Source organism: Haliotis rubra, unplaced genomic scaffold (assembly GCF_003918875.1).
Source record: "Haliotis rubra isolate DU_JTF1 unplaced genomic scaffold, ASM391887v1 Scf293, whole genome shotgun sequence".
Lineage (NCBI taxonomy): Eukaryota > Metazoa > Mollusca > Gastropoda > Lepetellida > Haliotidae > Haliotis > Haliotis rubra.
In genome coordinates this window covers 405,714-428,446 of record NW_025766961.1, presented here as the reverse complement: position 1 = coordinate 428,446, position 22,733 = coordinate 405,714, and the positions used below count along the sequence as shown (strand labels likewise).

The 22,733-nt window shown below is 37.0% G+C and overlaps 2 protein-coding genes across 2 annotated transcripts; one reads left to right on the top strand and one right to left on the bottom strand.

Annotated features, from left to right (window-relative positions):
* Window positions 1–230: 230 nt before the first annotated feature.
* Window positions 231–12,809, bottom strand: LOC124282126 (splicing factor U2AF 50 kDa subunit-like). Its single transcript, XM_046718095.1, is given in 13 exon segments — window positions 231–1,085; window positions 1,278–1,381; window positions 1,688–1,811; window positions 2,147–2,233; window positions 2,490–2,612; window positions 4,603–4,682; window positions 5,499–5,541; window positions 5,543–5,638; window positions 6,818–6,934; window positions 7,191–7,339; window positions 9,262–9,371; window positions 10,657–10,783; window positions 12,670–12,809. Coding segments are annotated over 13 exon segments (1,347 nt in total). The 5' UTR covers window positions 12,725–12,809; the 3' UTR covers window positions 231–953.
* Window positions 12,810–13,010: 201 nt separating this feature from the next.
* Window positions 13,011–19,854, top strand: LOC124282125 (ankyrin repeat domain-containing protein 40-like). Its single transcript, XM_046718093.1, has 4 exons — window positions 13,011–13,194; window positions 14,061–14,209; window positions 14,553–14,714; window positions 15,047–19,854. The coding sequence occupies exons 1-4, from the start codon at window positions 13,067–13,069 to the stop codon at window positions 15,355–15,357; spliced, it is 750 nt and encodes a 249-aa protein (XP_046574049.1). The 5' UTR covers window positions 13,011–13,066; the 3' UTR covers window positions 15,358–19,854.
* The last annotated feature ends 2,879 nt before the right edge of the window (window positions 19,855–22,733 follow it).

The following is a 22,733-nucleotide window of genomic DNA, read 5'->3' as shown; positions in this document are numbered from 1 at the left end:
ATGCCTTTTCATCCCATGTAGCTGGAAGAGCGCCAAACACAAACCAAACATTTTTTCATCCGTCACATTAACTTGAACTTATGCATATCTCCAAAGAGAATGTTGAGACTGACAACACTGTGCATCAGTCTAGTGTGGGAGTATGTGTTTCTTGTAGATGTTTCACAAGAGCTCATGAATGTTCTCACAGTGCATAACTACAATGCATAAACAAAACGACACTGATCACAAATGGTAAGACTGATTTTATTATGATGTACTTGGCAAAATATGAACCTTAAAAACAAATTGGATGATTTTACATTGCTTTTTACAATTTCAAATCCACAAAAGCACCAACTATAAATGATAAAGGAAACTTTTATGTAAGAAGCTTACTAGAGTAAACTCCAAGTCATAATATGGTAGGGCATAAAAGCATAAAAATGATCAAGTTTCAAGCCATGAAATACTAACAAATATGATGCAATCAAAAGTACTTGTACAAAATATGTGGATTTATTCATTATGTTCAATAATTGATTGAAACAAATACCAAACAATATTCCTTCCAAAGCAAGATGAAACCAATACTTACAAACTCGTGATGATCAAAGTTCCGAACATTGCAACATATTTATTTCCACATAGAACAAAATTCAAATTCTTCTGCTCTGTATTTAGTAATAGTTTATTTCATATTCTATAAATACTGATTCTTTTAACATCATGCATCATTCATAACTTGTAAATCTGATGTTTCCAAATATATTTAGTACATTATTCTGGAAGTGCAACAATTTGTATTGAAGAACAGCAGCATGTTAATTATGTCTCTTGGGTGGCAACACCAGAATCAATTGAATATTCATTGGTCAGACACAATAACTCTTTCCCTTAACTGTAAGTTGCTAGACACAATTTGTTATGATGATGAGGTGTGGATCATAACCAGCACAGATGTAGAATGTGTTTTAGAACTCTCTCCTGTGGTACTTGTCTGGGTCATAGTAAGAGGTGACAACAACACGATTTGAGAACTTCCTTCCTGTCAGAGCTTGTTGGGCCTTCTGACAATCGATCACAGAGTTGAACTCAACAAATATCTGAAACAAATTCAAAACATTTTGTCATTGCACTAATAACACACTCACTTATATCCAATTTTAGAGATATACATTCAGAAAATTATGAAAGAAAATTTTGGAATTAATATTCATTATTTGAAATGTGTTCTGTACTAGTTTACGCTTATCTGTTGATAATAATTACTGAATGACACAAATATATGAACATACCTTGCCAAGTCCTGGGATTTCTACCCCTTTTATTGGTCGTGGAATCTCGATACTGCGGACAACGCCATACTTGCCACACTCTTCTCTCACATCTTCAACAATATCTGTAAACAAGACACACAGACATTAAACATGATTGGTTTGACACTATTACATCCCAAAATAGTGAGTAAGTGCAAGCACTTCTTGCCCTCAACAAAATGTACACTGTATGCAGACAAGATGAAGTTGGACTCTGGTGAGCACAGTCAGCAAAGAATCCACCATTCTTCAGCTACATCTCAGTCAGGGTCAAGAATCCAGTAGTTGACTATATGAGCAACATTCAACATTAGAACAGTAGAAACAAAACCTCTTTCAAGCTGGTGCTAAGGACTTTCTGCTCAGTAATCCCAGGTTGCAGGACTCACCTTCATACTCCTCCTCATCCTCAAGCTCCTCTGCCAGAATCATGTTCATGAGGCACAGTACCTCAGTGGCTGGACCAGCACCTTGGTTCAGGTTCAACCCTGGTACCTGTAACTGTACTGGAGCCTGGAACATTCAAAAATCATGTCAATCCTACATGTATGTCAGAAGTGTAAGGCTAATATGTCAAATGAAAATTCGAAATTGAACTTCACAAATGTTTATTCATCATTAAGCTTACTCAATGAAGTAGTTATTTTTGGAGACTGTATTACCACTTGCATCTTAGAAGGTTCTAGTCTGGCCAAATACTGGACTTCCCCATTTACAAGACAAAATACTTTTGCTGAACACCTGAAAGACCCCAGGAACTCATTAATAAATGCCATGACAATGTAATGTAAAACAAGAACAGAACAGAACAAACAGAACTTCGTATTTCCTGCAATGCATGTACTCACATTCTGTGCATTCTTGGCCCCAACACTTGCCCGCTGTACAATGAGTTTCTTGTCTCCGAGCTGCATGCCATTTAATCCTGCACATGCCTGCAAATATATGAGTGAGTAAACATGATCTTATATCCTCACCAATGACACTACAATCACTGCAACACAAACCAGCACTTGTCATCAATACCAGTCTTCTGGGAACACTAGAACCACGTTGAACATGACTAAGAGTTCCTCCACTGAACATGTCCAGTGCCTGCAGCTAGTGTTTACCTACCTTCAGCTGCCTCCTTAGCAGTGTAAATGAAATACACACGTTCAAATGCAAAGGTAAATCAAATGAAGTTGCTACCTGATCAGTGATGTTGACATCCACATATTCACAGAATGCATATCCTTTTGATAAGCCAGTTGCACTGTCCTTCACCAGGTTGAAAGCCTTCAGAGGTCCAAAGGAGGTCAGCAATTCCTTTACCTACAAAGCACAGAATGATAATATACCACAGTGTTGAGCAATATCTAACAAAAACATCTTTGAAAAGTATTCATTAGTTAACAAAATGAGTTAACCATTGGCCTATATGATTGTAAATTATGTCTTTTTAAATTTCAGACGCTTCCACAATGTCCCTTATCAAATCAACGCAAATCATATCACATTTATTTAAAATATGGTTCTGTAATAAACATGATAAAAATGTTGTAAGGGATCATAGCTACATAGATCATATATCCAATGATCATGTGGGCTATACTTACATTGAACCTGGTAACTAGCTTACCTAGTGGGTCTGTTTGTACCTGTCAAATTTTAACTAATCAACATGTGCATGCCTTGATCCAATAAACCCACCCCTTAACCATTTATCTGACATTCTCATTGTTTCCCACAATATCTCAATTCATACCCAAAACATCCTACTCGCTTCAAAATCAGAGCTACACTACAATATACTTATCATTAATCAATTATGCATGCATTACCAAATTCGTCAAACTATCTACAATGCACCAACACATTTCATACTAAACAAACAAAATGTGATCTGTGTCCAGCAACATGCAAATGTTCAAAATCCATATCTTAAAATTATTTGAACACTCTAAAACATTAATTTCATAAAAAATAGAAGAGAGCTTTACCAAAAAGTTATTCAGTTCCATTAAATGTTACAACTTGCATGTTCCAGAAAACAATGAGTTTGAAAGTAACAGAAGACTGCCTGACATGACACTACACCATATAAGTGTGTAATACACGCAAGAAACCCTAGCGACATAACCATTCACACCAACATGTTCATGTACTTCATAGCATGTACATTACTGAAGAGAACTGGTCAATATTGATCGACAAATGGGATGCAAACTTACACATGAAAGTGCAAAAGCACTGAGGGTCCCCCATAGTGAAAGCACTTTCAAACAAAAATGTAACTTGCCTGTGTCTTGGTTGGGCACATATAACAACAGTTTGCTCATGTTAGGAAGAATTGTAAACGGTGGGGTTTTCAAGCTCTTCCCCTAAGCTAGGGAATGAAAGGGGGAAGAAAACAGAAGAACAGATCAGTACTTGTGTCATTTGCATATATCAATCACAAAAACTACAGATCTGGAACAAGTCATGATCAAGAGTGGAAATGGCACCTCATGTCATTTACTTCTTTTCTTATACAAGGCAAAACAGTTCTTGATGAAAATAGCTGTTATTACTCTAGTGGCTTACAATGAACACGGAAATATTGTACTTCACTATTGTAACAATCTACTTACATAAATTTGCAAATAATTTGAACACAACCGAAACATAAACATAACCTGCAAAAGATTTTGAGCTGAAAGAGACAGCCTGAAAAGAAGACTGCAGCTGCAGCTGAAAAAGAATCACTGAAACAAAGAGCCTAGGCTAAGGTGCTCGCAATTTTGAAATTTGGAACAATCTGTTTTAAACAGCCAAAATTAGACACAAGCCAAACCAATCACTTGTCTTGCTATCATATCATCAAGAGAACCTGTCAACCCTATGGGAAGCTAGAAAGAAGAACTGTTACAAACATACTATGTCGGCAGACCTGTGAATCTAACTGCTATGACATTTCAAACTTAGGGTTATGGATGTAAATTTATTTGGGGTCATAACCTGCTCAGTTTCCTATTTAGTCTATTTTGATCAAAATCATGACATGTTGATCTGAAAAGAAAAGCCAAGAGCCATCTTACTGGTGTAAGATACCTGCCCTGAAACAAACTTGACCACATGACCCTGAGAGCTTCTTCCCTATGCAGCAACCAAGACACATCAACACTTGCCCCCACTCGGCATGGTGGATGAAGAAGGGCAGAACGGTGGACGCCTGTAACCAACACCAACATGGCACTGGAGAGGGGGCAGCACACAGACTGATCAGCAGTCTACATTTACCTCAACCAACGCCCCCTCTCGTTTCAGCTCCAGCAAAACATACCTGGTCCTCATTGAGGTAATTTGGCAATCCACCAATGAATACTTTGTGTGCCGAGTCCTGGACTACTGTTGAAACAACACCTGTAATAGAAGAAACTTAGACTGCAATTGGCTACTTGTTATCAAAGCAGAATATCAGTTTTTAGTGTTCAAAATATGGACTATGAGATGGACCCTAGACTTCAATGCATAATGTAAAAACAAGGTGTCTCTAGAATAAAAGAGTTAAATACAATCACAGAAAACCTCAAGGAACCAAGAAACTCCTTTAACTTATAACACTGGGTTAAGAAAGAAACATCTTGACAGATATTTTATGATGGTGAGTGAGTGAGTGAGTGAGTGAGTGAGTGAGTTTAGTTTTACACCGTATTTGGCAATATTCCAGCTATATGGCAGTGGTTTGTAAATAATCGAGCCTGGACCAGACAATCCAGTGATCAACAGCATGAGCATTGATCTGCGCAATGGGGGAACCGATGACATGTGTCAACCAAGTCAGCGAGCCTGACCATCTGATCCCGTTGGTCGCCTCTTACGACAAGCATGAGTTACTGAAGGCTCATTCTAACCCGGACCTTCACTGGTGAGTGAGTTTGTTTTAGTTTTACGCCGCTTTTAGCAACATTCCAGCAATATCACGGTGGGGGGACACCAGAAATGGGATTCACACATTGAACCAATGTGGGGAATCAAACCCGGGTTTTCGGCATGACGAGCAAACGCTTTAACCACTAGGCTACCCCACTTCCCCGATGATGGTGGGGGAGGTGGAAGTGGTGGTGGTGATGGTATTAAATTTTGTGGAAATAGTGAATCAAGCAACCGACAGCAGATAGTTTAGGAATGACTATTAGTAACCAATACACACAGTTTTAATACACCCAGAAAACCTACCTGGCACAGCCACTGACGGAGTTTCAGCCATCCCCGGGAGGGGGCTGGTAGTCTCTCGGGCGACGGATCTTCAATGATTGCCCTTGGAAGTTGATGCCATCGAAAGCCATTGCCTGAGTTGTTTCATCCACTGATCGGAACTGTTGTAAAATAAACGTTTTATTACAGGTGGAGTTTTTAGTGGAAGATAGCTGCTTAACATTTGGTTCAAACAAGCTAGTGTAATAAATCAATGTTAGTTTTTCAGTGCCATGCATCACAAAGTAAGATGTCAAAGGTAACACATTTTCTAGTACCATCAAGAACGAGTGTGCATTACTATAAGATTAGCCACTTACATCTTTTGGTGAAGTATTTTAGGTCTATTAGTTGCTCATGGTAAAAAGGGAATGCTTCTTAGCAGACAGGCGTTCTGCATGTCAAATATGTTATTCTGACTTCATAATGTGAAAATACAGATCCAGCATAATAAAATACAGCATGTAAATATCAGTGGAATATTACGAAGCAGTGAATTTTGCCACAGCCAAAAAGGCAATAGGACATCATTAGATCACCTTTCATTCTATTCTATACCATTGCCAAATTGAACAAGCATTGTCACTAAGGTGACATAATCACCCGCCGCAAATTATCAAATCAAACTTATAAAGTAATGAAAGTTTAAGATGAAGGTAAATGTCAACAAAAACATGACCAGTCTTGAAAATATGTGTGTTTGAACAACTAAAGAGTAAGATATCAAGAGAGGCATCTTACTCTTTAGTTGTTCAAACACACACACATATTTTCAAGACTGACTTTGACCATGACATGAATGTCATAGTGTATGAAATATGCAAAAATAGTACTAAAGAAATTGCTTATTGAAAAACATTCACGGGAAGTCTTGAAAGTCTATGAAGAAAATCCTGTGAACCGTTCTTGAAATATCTTGCTGACAATTCAGGTTAACATGCTGAAATCTTCAAAGTGTCCCCGTGACCTTGAAAATTATGTGAAGGTCATCAAATTTGCCTGGGCCCTGCGCTTTCCCTAGATAAAGCTTGGTATTGAATATGAAGAAAAATCCAGTCAACGGTTGAGATATTTCAATTCGTCCGTACAGACAGACGTAGCCTAATACTATATCCCCCGCTTCGCACTAAATGCGCGGCGGGGGATAAAAAAATATGTTCAGGACATATTCGATGTCAGTCTGGCACTGTCTTACAAATAATGCCAATCTATATGATCCAATGATCCTACTGATAAAGTATGTGCTTCAGTATCATGACATTTACAAATTTTCTGGTTGCCACATAACAGCAATGTCTAACCTCTAAAAATGCAAAGTTTTTGTCCAAGTTAATCTGTACAGCAATAACTGGATTTCCATCAGCCTGTGCAAGACCAGTAAGTTTCATCTGATGATTGAAGAAATCCATCATGGCCTCCTGAAACAAAGAGTTTTCATTATTCTCTATTACTATTTGAGCAAATAGCAGATAAACCTCTAACAATGACAACAGTTTAACTATGAAACAACAACATTCACCATATGTAAAACACAATATAATTTGCTGCTAATAATAAACCAACAAAAACCTAAATATACATTATAAAAATGATGCATATTTATGATAAAGTCTAAAGGGTCTTCTTTTATCAAGTTTTAATAACTATGAACCCAACTGAGAAATGCCTACAAACCTCTGTGACACCAAACGGTATGTTGCCCACATAGAGACGTCTGGCCTGCCGACTGATAGCACTACCAGCAAAGGGTACAGTTGTGTTTGTTAATGTTGTACCTCCAGGTGCCACGGGTATTGGAGCTGGAGGCATGACAGGAGCTGCAGCTAGATGAAAGACAAACCCAACATTAACCAAGACAGTCCTCCACTCAGCAGCAGATATCTTGTAACCATGGTAACAGTTGTGACACTAAAAATGAGTAGAATAGAAGTGAGGATAAATAACAATAGTTTTGAGTTATGAGAAAGGGTTTAAAGGTCTATCCGTCAAGATTCATGGATTGTGCATTGATTGTTGCAGTAGTTACTGTAAATGGTTCTGCCATGTATGGACATTGCTTTGTTGAGTTGTACAGCCCTTTAGATCATTCTGAGCTGACATTTGTCACAGAACTTGTCGCCATCTTGTGATGAACACAACAAGAAGACAAAGTCATCAATATCCCCCGCAACAGCAAAATACTCTTTATGACTATGTCTGCTAGTTATGATTATGTCAAATGTTTTGGAGTGTATACAGCAAAGTGGAAGGAGAGTATTGAAAGGTTTTTAAGATCTGCTCCAGAAAGGAGCACTACCAGCAATTTAAGTTGAAGCCTAACTTGTTGCCATGGAAATGCAACAAGATGATATCCTCATAGTCACAGCCAATGATTTAGGGAACATGCTTGATATGTGCACCAAGTTTGATGAAGCTAGCATGTTTAGTTTGGGAGATCTGCTCCAGACAAGATGACATCCCCATAGCCACAGCCTAAGTCATGTTTCCATGGAAACAGCAAAAAATAAAATTAATATCTGGGTCTAATCCCCAAAATGCACATCTAGGGATCATGCTTGATATGTGTACCAAGTCTGATGAAGCTAGCACTTATAGTTTAGGGGATCTGCTCCGGACAAGATGATATCCCCATAGCCACAGCCTAAGTCATATTTCCATGGAAACAGCAAAAAATAAAATTCATATCTGGGTCTCAGCCCCAAAAGGCACATCTAGGGATCATGCTTGATATTTGTGACCATGATTACAACACAGGTAAATCTCGCATGTGTTGGACAAATTTTCTTTCTTTCCACTGATCGTTCACTACTTGGGTAATAATCAGTTATATTAGCAGGCCTTGCCATCCATTTTCTCTAATGATATGTGAGGCTGCTGACACTGGAGCCTATTTGTCTGGAATTCCCACAGTAATCTAGTTAATAAAGAGAATCTTTCATTATCAATTTACATGAACTTGCTACAGTCTTACTGTCAGTTCTGCAGACAATTCTGGTTGTATTACCTGGTTGGAAAGGATCTCCAATGGGATTTGGGAACTGGGAGGGTCTCCAGCTTGGGAAGAGCAGCAACTGTTAATAAATCAGCATGTTCAGAGAATATGAAGATTCCACCGCTATAAACAGTACGCATGACTATGACTATCAAACAATATTACCTTGATTCCATGTCAGTCATATAACTTATCTTCCGGACTGTTTCTTTTTAAGCCATTACTAGTGTTCCAAAAACATTGCCACAATTAATGAGATGATAATACAACGTTTGAAAGCATACTGATGGGTCCGACATTTTCAGAATATTTTTAATTCTACTATGTTCTCAAGCAGAAGACTGAGTTTTTATTACTCATACTTGAATCATAAGCCTGTTCACATATCTGCAGAGACAGATCATTTCACATACCTGGAACTCCTGGTACATTTCCTGTAAAGAAGAAAAATATAAAGTACAAAGTGTAAAAAGTGTGGATAAGTCCTCCAACTTATCCCAAGAGAATCATAGTGAGAAACTGATAACCCTTTGAGTACCAACCCTTTGTTTGAAAGTTGTAAAAACAGTAACTTGGGCAGTATATGTAACTTTATCATGTGGCATAATTGGGTGAGAACTACTACTTTAAGGATGCCTCAACAGTTAAAAAAAATAGATAGTATCACCTCAATATTATGCAAGTATTTTGGGGACCTGTTCTTGTCAATGACCCTTTTCACATTATGTATAAAAAGAAATCCACTTGTTCTACCTTGCATGGCTTTGTACTGCATTGGTGTGATGTGCTCAAACCCAGGTGGGGGAATATCCCAGTACTTGTATGGCTTCTTTCTCTTCCGAGTCTTATCCTTTGGGGAACGACTGCAACGACACATTCATGTGTTGTAATAAAATACAACCTTGACCTATAAAGTAACTACTTCAGGTATACAGCATCATGATCTTTATCACTGCAGGGATTAAAAAACTAAATTCGGACTGATTTATCCTTGATAAACTCAATCTTCCTACACATACAACATAGTCATAATAATTCATATTTTAGGCCAAAAAAATAATATGTCCCTTACCGGTTACCCGACCAACCCTATCCTAACCCCCTAAATCTTTTTTTAACCAAGTCAAAATCATGACTGGAGTGCATTTCAACTCAACATTTTCATCCAAATCGAGTACGATATTTTCATGTTTTACAGTGTATGTAGGGCTAAAATGGATTGCACTGAATTGGCATAATGGGCTCTCACTGACAAAAACTGCAAATAAATAACATGAATAATGATTTGATATAGAAATCTTTCAATGTTTCCTTCTTCCTAGTCTTATCCTTTGGGGAGCGACTGCAACGACACATTCATGTGTTGTAATAAAATACAACCTTGACCTATAAAGTAACTACTTCAGGTATACAGCATCATGATCTTTATCACTGCAGGGATTAAAAAACTAAATTCGGACTGATTTATCCTTGATAAACTCAATCTTCCTACACATACAACATAGTCATAATAATTCATATTTTAGGCCAAAAATAATAATATGTCCCTTACCGGTTACCCGACCAACCCTATCCTAACCCCCTAAATCTTTTTTTAACCAAGTCAAAATCATGACTGGAGTGCATTTCAACTCAACATTTTCATCCAAATCGAGTACGATATTTTCATGTTTTACAGTGTACGTAGGGCTAAAATGGATTGCACTGAATTGGCATAATGGGCTCTCACTGACAAAAACTGCAAATAAATAACATGAATAATGATTTGATATAGAAATCTTTCAATGTTTCCTCACAAGGCATTGTAACAACATGATATAGTATCCTTGAAAACATTCTCAGGTACCCACCTTGTACTACTAAAAAATAAAAGTAAAATAAGGTAAAAAAAGAAAGAAAAATCGAACCACCTACCCTATTTTTAAAAAGCATGTAATAGGAAACAGACATATATTCTTTTTTGGCCTTACTAAATTGATGCCATGAAAATGGAAAACATTCTTAAAAAACCCTAAACAGCAAAGGGTACCACTTCCGTTTGTGATTAATATATCTCCCAGGTTGGAATGAAAAATATTGAATAGTTTTTCAGTTCTGATTCTTTGTTTCCATGATACCCTGGAAAAGCAATGATGACTGAACACTAACCTCCTAGATTTGCGACGACGATCTTTATCTTTTCGTTCTTTTTTCTCTTTGCTTCCAGACCGTCTGCGTCTCGGTGACCTAGACCTCCTCCTCTCTTTCTCACGTGGTCTTTCTTTTTCATGGTTTGCTTCAAAGAAGATAACAAATGATGATCATCAGTGATGAAAAATGAGACACGTAATGATTCGCCTTGATTCGTATCTTGTGTCAGTTTTCCAAGACCCCTTACAGTACCGTTAGCACAATATTTGGCTGTGAACTCCATTTTTATAATGTATTGCATGCTTGACATTACAAAAAGTATAACAGGAATGTCTCAATTTTCAAGACATGTTAATAAGTTTAATTCCTTTATATCTAGCAGTAATTTTTTGCCATTTTCAATATCAAATAATCAGGATAATCTTGATAAGCTATAAAGCAAGGTCATTTGATAGACATTTGAAAAGAAAAAGTGCTTCACAATGAGAACATAAAATGACCATATTAACCAATCAATCATACTGTTATTGGTTTCATGTATTTTAATCTTGCTTGATCAAGTTTCCTACTTCCTTTCAAGTCACTCTTGCTTCATGTGTCCACACTTATGGTTTAAGACTTATCAACAATCTAGGTAGGTAATAATTGATTTTCATGTTTCTAATATAAATACTTTAAAATAGCTTTCTAAAACCATTTGATGGAGAAACAGTTTAACACCCATAATTAGAAATTCTACAAGTTTTACTGACTTAACAATGGAGCAACTTTGCTTGGGAGTAGTGGGTTTTTTTGGATTTCCATTTGTGCCGCATAGGATTACACTCATGTTTCTAACTTGCAGTTTAATTAGGCTAGTAACTTTATTCAATAAGCAAAAAGACAATCACACAAAAGCTTTTCCTTTCCCAAGAGATCAACACTGGATTGTTTACCTTCATGCACATACAGAGTAGCAATTTTCTCCAAAGCTGAAATTTTATATTTAAAATTCAAAGACTTTCCTCAAATAAGAGGGGACTAATTAATATAAAAATTTACCCAACAAACATCCTATCTTGAGTAAAGTAAAGGGGAACTAACACCAAGGATTGTACTGAGGTATGTAATCCTAACGATTGAATGGAGTGTTTGAAGTGGTGACCAAACCCCCTAATCATGCATTGGTGTTTGGTTGAAAACAGCATCCATGGGCCAAGGAAAGAGCTTGGGTAGTGGGTAAGGTTTTATGTCGCTTTTAGCAATATTCAAGCAATATCAGCAACCAGGAACAAAAGGAATGGGCGTTACACATTGTACCAATGTTGGGAACCGAGCCAGGTCTTTGACATGACAAACAAATGCTTTAATCACTCCGCTACCCTCATCAACCACAGTTAGGTAACCTGCCTGAACCCCTAAAGTAGCTAATCTGAAAGGACATGGAGATTAATCAACAAGATCCATAGACAGTTCCCCAAAACCATTGTCAGTTGCATAAGTTAAGTTCATTGGGAAAGACTTCCTTCTGTTCCCCCATATGACTGCCCACTTCTTTCTCCCGCAGATTAGCAGAGGTAACGCAACATGGTTCGACCCTATATATTGTAATACATTTTGGGGCTTTTAGTTATTTTTGTGAGGTTTATGTTAATAATGTTAGCATATATTAATTTTTAAATATTATTTGGGATGGGATAAGGGAAGGAATTCTTTTGTCCTTCGGCCCACTTGATCCCCCTCATTGTTGTTTAACATCAAGACTGGCCCAGCAGAGAATGATAAAAAAATATCAAAGAAGGGGCCAAAAGAAGCAAATAGTTATAACAAGACCAGTTTCAATATGAAGGGTGAAATAACGCTCTCGTAAAACCATTAGTATACTTATTGTAGTAGCAGTTGAGTGTGAAAGGATATATTTAAATTTCGAGTTCGCATGGATAGAACGTGTTCCCTGCAACAATGCGGACAGTTTGAGGACACGGTATTCGAATAGTAAAAAAGACTTTGGAATATAGTCTTGACGATTGTGCAACAACTTATTCTATATACCAGATCTAGGTTCTCCGGGAAACTGTCCATCTTGAAAGTACTCTTGATCAGCCATGGCTAAAAATTGAACGTGGAGAACTTTCCGCTTTCCACTCGTTCAGGCAAAGAAAATGGCGTGTGCGAAGCTTCTAGTCTCGTGTAGAAAATGTAAACTGGTTAGCATAAACATGTTTCGTATGTTGACTCTGAACCCATATGAGTGACTATAGTTAATAGTAATATAATTCTGCATATATACTGCATGAAGCAATTTGGTATTTTTTATGTTTTAGATACAAAGTATTGTTGTTTCCATATATTGCGCTGGATTAAGAGTATGTGTCTGAAGTGCTTCCGTTTCCTGCATTGCTAGCAGACGCGCACTTGCTGAAACGTGTCCAATTTTTTCGCTATTAATATGGACCCAATTAAAGAACTCGGAGAAAGAATGCGTGAAGCAGCATGTATCGGTGATATCGAAACTATACAAAATTTAATCGAATCTCAAAGAATTGATATCAACAATGCCAATAGCATGAATGGTTGGTAAGTGCTCATTTCTGGTTGTAGTGCCACAAATGATTGTTTGGATGCCACTTTAATACTGAATTACAGTACACTCTTGACTTTTGCTGCAAATACGACAGTTCACTCGAAAGTAAGACCTTAGTAATAACCAGCTCTTCATAAATATGCATATTTATATTGAATGAAATATGTATATAAGGATTGTTTCAGAGAAGTGGTTGCTGTTTGTAAATTCTAAATGGTGAATGTATACCTGTCAAAGTAAATGCAGGAGAAGTGTGTTTTTAATTTTTATGAAGTACTCATAAAAGCCCATCTTTGCAAGAATTGTTACAATAGAGAAAATGAAATGCATACTTTTCAGGATGCTTAATATGAAGACCAAAGGATACCCCTGCATTATGATAATAATGATTGTCACATTCACAGTAACAAATTGCTTTCCATGTTTGCATTCATGGGAAAACTCATGGCCAAGCTTGAAATGTGACTTTATCAAGTGGAAGATTATTGTCCATACCTTGGTCTCAATGACAGAAATGACTCACAACTAAATGGATGGAGTGGTTATCTTCTGAGACAGTGACTTGGTTGATGGCATGTCATTATACACAAGCAGTGGGGTGTTCAGACATTAACAGGAGCCATCATGTAGCTTGAATTTTGCTGAGTATGACATTTAACACCCTAACCGCCACCCGGCAAAACGCTAGTTAGTAATATGTCATGTTGGGGATTACTTCATTCTGATACGTGGCCTGATTGGACATCATCAAGCTCATCAAGAACTGTTGTAAATATTTTCTCAGGTTTCTTTATAGTGAAAAATTACTCCATCATTTGCCATGTAAGTTGTGTGAGCAAGGCTTCTTGATCTCTAACAGGACTGCTCTACATTGGGGAGCCAAGAGGAATCACATAAGTGTTGTGAAGTATCTGATGGATCATGGTGCCGACCACACTATCCGAACAAATGAAGGACAAATGGCAGAAAATCTTACAAACAACCAGGACATTAGACTGTTACTTGGAGGTAAACATGGTTAACATGGTGTAGTAATAGAAATTAGTGTTCGGATCTAAACAGTACATTTTCGTAAGAAAAAGGTGTGAGAAAATTTTGTCATTTAGACAAGCACCTGAAAAATGAGTTTTGATCTTTATTCTAATGTGCATGTTTGTTACTTCTGCTTCATCCATGATTTTTTTATTTAATGGTTGAGAAAATAAGAACAATAAAGCAGTGTTTATACAAAGTAAGACACCTACATTTTGAGTACTATAATAAATTTGTTACAGAAATTGAAAATACTTTATCGATGATGTTGACATACAAATTTGCTAATCATTTTATTTGTGATGATGGTCAATTCCAGCTTCAGGGGATGTCCCACAAAGTCAGTCTAACCTGCCCATCACACCCAACTATCTACAAAACCCACCCTTTCCTCACAGCAAGAGCAGGAGCTTGGATACAAACCATACTCTGATGGCCAGCACTCCAGTTGTTACTAACCATGCAGGACAGGGAGACAATGGTAAGGTTACCTTAATTATCACTATGCTGCCTTAACACTGTTTAATGCTGCAGCAACCTTTTTCCAGCTTTTTGCATCTTTAAATAATCAAATTCAGGCATACATGTTATTATTACATTTCATTATTAGATTCAGACCATTTATTACCAGATTTAGTTTATTTTCTTTGTCTTGCTGAAGTTTCATCTAAAACCCCTTCCAAATACTGTAGAATTCTGCATGCTCTTTTTCCGGAATATACATCAAGTCCGACTTATATCAAAATTCATGATTAAGTGGTTCATGGTTAAGTAAGTAAAACTCCTAACAATAACCTTTGTATGTCTTTTCAGAGCTTGTCCTAAAAGCTCGCTTGGCAAATTCTGATGACAGAGATTTTATAGAAGTGGAGCTAGACAAGAATATGTTGACATATGAGGCACTACTGAATTTGTTGTGCGCTGAGCTTGGTGTAGAAAGGAGACTTGTACACAAGATTCGCAAGTTGCCAGACACCGTTGTTCGAAAAGATAAAGATGTCCGACGTCTTGTTGATTTCCAAGCCTTGGAACTTGTCCTCACTAACAAGGCTGTAAGAGCATCATCCCGAAACTATGGATATTCAGGAAGTCCAGGCATCAGATCAGAACAAATTTTGTATTAATTTGTAAAATTTGTTTTTAAATCTGTACAAAGATTTTTAAAGATGTACAGAAAAATTGATCACAAAACCGTTGAGAGCACTTTAGATGTGTTGAAGGGTTTTTTCATCATCAGCCATTGTCACGGATGTGGATCAGTGATTTTTTCAGTTATGTACATTATTAGTTTTTGCAATAGGTATAGTTGTTGTTCCTCTTATGCAGTCTGAGCTAAACACTTCATATTCTACCTGCCTGAACCTAGCTATTGGTATTCTTTGTAGATGTTTTAAATGTTACTGTATGATCTATTATTTGTTGAGCTTACTGGACTGAAGAAATCTTTAATTCAGTCAGTCTTTGGACTATGAGGCAAAGTTGCAGACCGAATATGGTTCATGGTGTAGACCAAGAAAGGAACTCTCTGGCTGTTCACATGGGACATATTTGAATCTGTCGATAAAATTCACCCCTGTTGTTACACGGGAATAGAAATTTGATCCAGTCTTGTTCATACTGCTCACCTATTTCAAGATTATTGAATTGATTGAGATAAGAGCCATCCCCGCCACAGGTTTATGTTAAAATGATGTTGATTGATACAAAATCAAAATGCTAAAATATTACTGGTATGGGATTTCATAGAAAAGATCATTGAATGTTGCTAATTTAGAAAGATCGCGTTAAAAATATTAATTTGTAAATGTCTTTCAAATGTACATTTATTAACAGGTTTATTGCTGATTTTATACCCTTTTACAAGATGAGTACTGTTGAAGTGTATTTTATGTATCTTGCTGATTTTGAATGTGTTCAATTCATGTTTGTTTTGGCATTTTTGGACAATGTACGTTTGGGGCAAGATGAAGGCTGAAAAGACGGGTTTTTTCCTATACCAATTTTGTATTACTTTATAGCACCTGCATAGATGTAGTAAAAAGTGACCAGAAAATCTTTGATTGGTCTTGTATTTTGCCAAGGTTCAAGGTTAAACCTTGTCATTAAAATCAGTTCTCTTACTCCTGGTTGATACACCTCTGTCCAGCAAGAGAGGTATCAATTTAATTAAAATTTCTGATGTTGTCTGATTGCAGAAAATAGATCTAAAACTTTAGTATTTTGTACTTTTAAAGCTTTGTCTGTATCTACCTTTTAAGCTTTGATTGTCCACCAGACAAACAAGTGGAATCACATATGGAGGACACAGTTTGAGTTTCATTTCTGTTGCAACAATCAAATACAAACCAAGTTATATAAGAAATGAAAGAAAAGTAATTTATATATTATTATTATCATTGGTGTTATATACAGAGGGAGACAAATAAGGGAACACTGAAAGTACAAGTGTTCCTTTATTCTTTTCCAGATTTCTTCACAAGCTTAGTATTGCACTGTGGGTGAAAATCGGAGAATATATAAAGGTACACTGCGATGAAGTGGTGTTCCCTTATTTGTTTCCCTCAGTATATAATGTCTGCACTGATCAAAATAATCAAATGGCTACTTAATTTACAGTGTTAGCATAGCTATCTAGAATCCTGTTCGCGTGACTGGTCACACAGTGGTATCAATTGAAGAGTATGTTGGTGCCTATCTTTTTAGAAAATATTCAACAGAAATATACACTTGTTACACAGTATTGTATGCGCCATAATGCCCCAGTTCAGCTGAGATGTGTTTTATGTTTTTACGTCAGGCATATGTACTGTATGCCTAAGACATTTGAAGTCTTGTTAGATGTGTTGTCATGCAAAGTATTTTTCATTTCGTTCTGTTGTATATCTGTGCTAAGTGTGTATATGTCTTTCCTCCCACCTCTTATGCTTCCACAAGCTTTGATCAAACTCTGTGATGTGATCTAGTCTGATTATGAGTAATTTTGTGGGTATGATTACACTTAATGTAAAAACTTGAAAATACATAGTATGGGTCAAGGCAAGACAATTTTTTGTGTTTGGGTAATTGGAACCATGTGTGTTTTCTGAGGCCTCTGGTGGGGGTAGTCAGGTGGCTATTTTGTTTGAGGATGTAGGCAGAATAATTGTCTATTTGCCATGACAGGATCTGCTGAATCTGAGAGTCACTTATTACTCACTCATAAAGAGGTCACCCATTTCATAACAAGACACCTTTTTCAACAGTGTTTGGAAACATCATTTGTGGAGGGACTGTTATATAACTGAATACTGTTAAATAAATTCTACACTCAAATGGCTAATCAGCTGGTCATTTGAATGGAAAATACTGGGTTGCTGTACTCTGCAAAAACAGACAGATAGCCTTTACCTAGCTGATATGCTATTTTCCACAAAACCGCATCTCAAAACTGTACTATCGACATAGTTTACTTGTATGTCAAGTCTCTCTGTTTATACATTTGCCTGTGATCTGTTGCAAGATTGGTGAACACATTATAGTGCTGTAAGCATTATGGCACTATCAAGGTTCAGAGTATCACTAAAAACATGATCATCTCAACATTGGTCTATACTGACAGCCTTGAACTTTGTGTTGTTCATGAGAGTAAAGGCCCAGGAACCAAGAAGTTTGAAATGTCAATGCAATCTCGGCGAGTGAATCTTTTGTTCAGACAAACGGAACTGATTGTGTAGACTAATGGTAATCACAAAAATATTCATTACATATGAACCATCTGCTAATTCACATGAACTCTTACAGCCAACATGACATCACACTATGGTCACCTCAAATTTCAGATGTTGTATTCATTCACCACTCTTTTACCATCTTCCTCTTTTTGATAATGTGCAGATGAATTAAGTTAAAAATTAATACTACAATCATCCCCGTTTTTAATGCAGAAGTATTTCCAAATGTGACTCACTGTCACATGTAAGAAACGTTTGGAAATATATGTGTAATATAAACAGTATATAACTTCCTTTTGTTCATTAGATACATTTGGGTGCACACTTCTAATAACAACAACATCAAACAGGGACCTAATCAGTAATATCTATTCCTTCCCACATTCAGCTACATGCTGCTACAATTGAAATATTTGTTAGGCAGCATTCAACCCAACTTTGTCACTGGTCACATGTCACAGGGAATATATGTATATTTTTATAAAACTACCACATATAGAACAAAGGAATACCACAATAATCCTGTTTTAAGACCACTGTTGTGATACTGGCAGAGAATTGTATCTAAGTCCCAACATTTGATTCATGTTGTAAATATATGATTCCAGGGTGACATACTGTGTAGGGTAGGCAGGATACCGAGAATACTGTGAGCTCTCACCTGTCATTGCCTGTTGTCACTGCTAGTCATGGATTTGCCTGCACAAATAACACACATACTGCAAATTGGTATCACTGGTGAATTCAGAGTTGGGTACTATTGTATGTCAGACGCTAACCTGTTAACATGTAGCAGTCCATCCGTGTGTTTTTGTTACCTCACATGACTGAACGTCAAGTGAGCTTATATCATTGTGTGTCTTTCTTTGTCTGGTCATCTGTTTGTTTTCCATCTGTGGTTGACCTTCACATCTCTGGAGGGCTTATGGTACAGATACTTTGGAATGATTAGAGCAAGGTGCCTGTTGAATGTGCTCAGAGATTTCAGGTCTGGATTTTCTGTTCATGAGTCAGATGAACTACAGAGCCTATGGCTCAAGTTTCCACATCTTGATTTGGGAAGGATGTGGCACTTTTTGAAAATCCTGGATTTGGCTTTTGATATTAATATTGTTTGATTAAAATGCCTTTTTGGCTTATAATGCAAAATTTCCAGTGTCGTCAATATTGAAGTCAGTTTGTGGAGACATTAGTTCTCGTCCAAGCCGTTTCTTTTAATGTCTTGTTCAGTGTAAGATGATGCTTCTCTTTTTCCAGTACTTCAAAGGAAATGATGAAAACTGCTGTGGCAGTATAACAGTGTCTTCTTTCTCTTCACCGCCAACTTTGTGTTTTTGTCAGGCCTTTGTTTTAGTATTTCATACAAATAGTTATTGTCCTAAGCACCATTATACTTTGTCATTTATCTGGTTTTGCAAAATGTTATGCTTCTATTGATATTATTCTCTTTACTCAGTTGTACCAGCCTTTGCCTTTTCTCCAAACCACCCAGGCTGTATGACCGATATTTTCCCACCATTTCCTTTTACTTTATACAATTTTAACTTTTTAGCTTGCAAAATAAATCACATTTTTCATATTACAAATATATCTGTAGGTATTTTTCATGATAAAAGATGTGTGGATTTCTCATTCCACTTTCACTTTGATATAAAGAAACAAATCAAATTACCCCTCATAATTTTCCTGTATAAATAAACATGATTATGTATTGATAATCAGTCATCAAGTTTGGTTGATTTTGAAAGTTCAGTAATCGCTATCATTCAAGGGAGTCAGGTGAGCTACAGTGCCTTGATGTTGTTTTGAAACACTTTTAGCTCATTCCATTCAGAGTCAAATGTGATGCCTCCCTGCGTGATGTTCTGACAATCTGTCCATAGAACCTGCTGTCAGGTGGGTCGAGCAAAATTAGACAGCATAGTCTAAATGAAGGATGAGTTGGTTCTATTTGTCATACTATTGCTGAGTGCGGCATAAAATTCACTCACACTATTAGTAATATAATGTGCAACATGATATAATTATCATTATGAATTGAGGTACTGATAGACTCTTTTTTGTTCGAAATCATATCTAAATAGTTTTCACACAAATAATGTGTGTAGAACATGTATTCAGTAATGCTAAAATTCTGTTATGTAAATATCGTACTGTAGTTAAATGTCATAAATGTTGTATGTTATTGTCTGTCTTTTATTTTTACTTATATATATATATATATATATATATGTGTGTATGTGTGTGATGAAACCTAAGGAGTTATTTCATGGTACAGTTTTGGTTTTCAAAATGTTAGTTCAAACTGTGGTATCAGTGGCAGTGTGAATAGTGTGGATTTGTAGTCAATAAGATTGTTCTCAGACACCAGTTCTTCAAGCATTTTGCGTATATATTTTTGTTTTTAAACCATGTAGTCAATTATTTATTAACCTTTACAGTGATGACAAATCTTCTTACGCTTTTGTTTTGTTCTACAATTGTGAAATACTGTATCAGCTGATCTGCCCAAACAGTATAGTGTGTAAAGGGAACAAGTACTTGTTGTTTGTGTAAAGTACATTGTGCATAATATTCCAAACTGGGAACTTTGAAGCTGAATCTCTGGGCTTATAAAAATACAGATCCATATACCCAGTTGTGAGGGCACAAACTTTAGAAACATATACATGTATATGTACATATATACACAAAGAACCTATTTAAGCACCCCCTGTATTTTTGCAATGATAGGTTTTCAACATGTACATAAAACTTCTCGTGGTGACCACGATGGAAAAGCATGAGTCTTTTCTGATCTGCATGATTCTTTGACTCTTAAGAAAAGACAAAATGATTTTATGATGATAATTGCTTATTTCCTCTTCCCCCCCCCCCCTACTGATTTTCATACAAAACCAGGTCTGTGAACGTATGGCCCTGGAATGTTTAATGTTGAATTTATTGGTGAATGTGAACATTCAAAATGTCATTTTGTGTTCTTACTCGATTCAAGGTCAATACCGAGTGTCACCTCCATGTGACTGTATGACAGCCAGCACCCTCCTCCTCATACCCCTTGTGGGGGGAGTAGTCTAGTGGTTAAAGCGTTGGATCCTCACGCCGAAGACCCGGGTTCGAATCCCCACATGGGTACAATGAGTGAAGCCCATTTCTGGTGTCCCCCGCCGTGATATTGCTGGAATATTGCTAAAAGCGGCGTAAAACCAAACTCAGTCAGTCAGTCAGTCATACCCCTTGTCAGCCTCCTGATCCTCTGAAGGGGGCATTCTACACTATTCCTCGTGTAAGGCAGCTTCCAATTGGGCCAGGTTCTGTACAGGAGGATCCCTTTGTTGCACACAACGACCTACCATGTCCTAGATATGGTCCAAAGGGTTAAGACCGGGGCTCATTCAATCGTGAGATATGTCAGGGGGTGCTTAAGTAAATTCTCTGTGTATAGTTCTAAGAAGGCAGAAAGAAGACACAAACAGTGAAAAGCTGTCACATGTACTGTTGTCACTACATGTCTGAAAACCTACAGTTATCATCAGGTTAGATATGGCTGTTAAAGTCTAATGAAAAACATCCCTGTGAATCTGTTTTCCTGTTTTTCTGTCCGTGATTTGTATTCATAAAATCCCAGATGGAAACTGCTGACAAAAATTTAACATTTGCACATGTTGTATGTGATGTAAATAAGAATGACATATTTGTAGACAAAATATGTTGGTTTATTTTCTTTTATGAAGTTGATTGCATAATCAAAACTTTGAAACTGACAGCTGATAACAGCTTTGTATCTACAGTACAACCAGAAATTATTGAGAATTTAAAGATTGTAATTTTTGTATTTTTTTCACTCATTACTCACGTATTAAATGTGAATATTAGCAGAACTCTGGATTCAAAGACAGGTGAACAGTTAGTATTTTGTCAAGTCACCATGGGTAGCAATGCAGGCTTCAATGCGGCGGGGCATACTACTGATGAAAGAAGTTAGAAAGTCGTGGTCCATGCTGTCCAAATATCGGACCACCTCTTCTTTCATTTCAGCAATATTTGTCAGATTTTTCTTATTGACACTTTCCTTCATAAGTCCCCAAACATTTTCTATTGGATTTTGGTCAGGGCTATAGCTTGGCCAATCTCATAATGTCATATGTTGGGTCCGAAACCAGGCCTGTGAATGCTTTGAACGATGTTTTGAGTCGTCGTCCTGCTGGAAAATCCAATAATTTCCATAGAACACGTGAGCAGATGAAAGTAAATGTCCCTCGAGAATATCTGTGTACCGCTCACTGTTCATATTCCCTTCAAATACACAGAGGGGCGTTGCCCCTAACCCAGATATGCCACCCCACACGTTAACTTTCGGACTGTACTTTGGGCGCTGATACAAAGGTTTTTCAGTTTGTTTGGTCCAGAATTTCAGTGTATTAGGAAACAGCCACACAGAACTTTCATCTGAGAAAATCACACTGTCCCAGTTAAAATTTCTATGCTGTAAACACCAGTTCAACCTTTGCTCCTCTTGTTCAGGTTTCATGATCGGTGATGGAATTCCTCGACTTTTCTGCCAACCCATTGCATGCACCTCAGTTCTAATTGTCTCCTTACAGACAGCCACAGTTCCTCTATCAATCATATCCAGCCTTAAGTTTTCTAAACTCCTTCGTTTGCTTTTAGAAACAAGAATACCAAGCCGCCTCCTGTCACCGACAGTCAATTTTCTGGGCCTACCTGCGCCTCCCTGGTGCTCAATGCCGTATCCATGTGCAATATTTTTCAAAACACGATAAACAGTA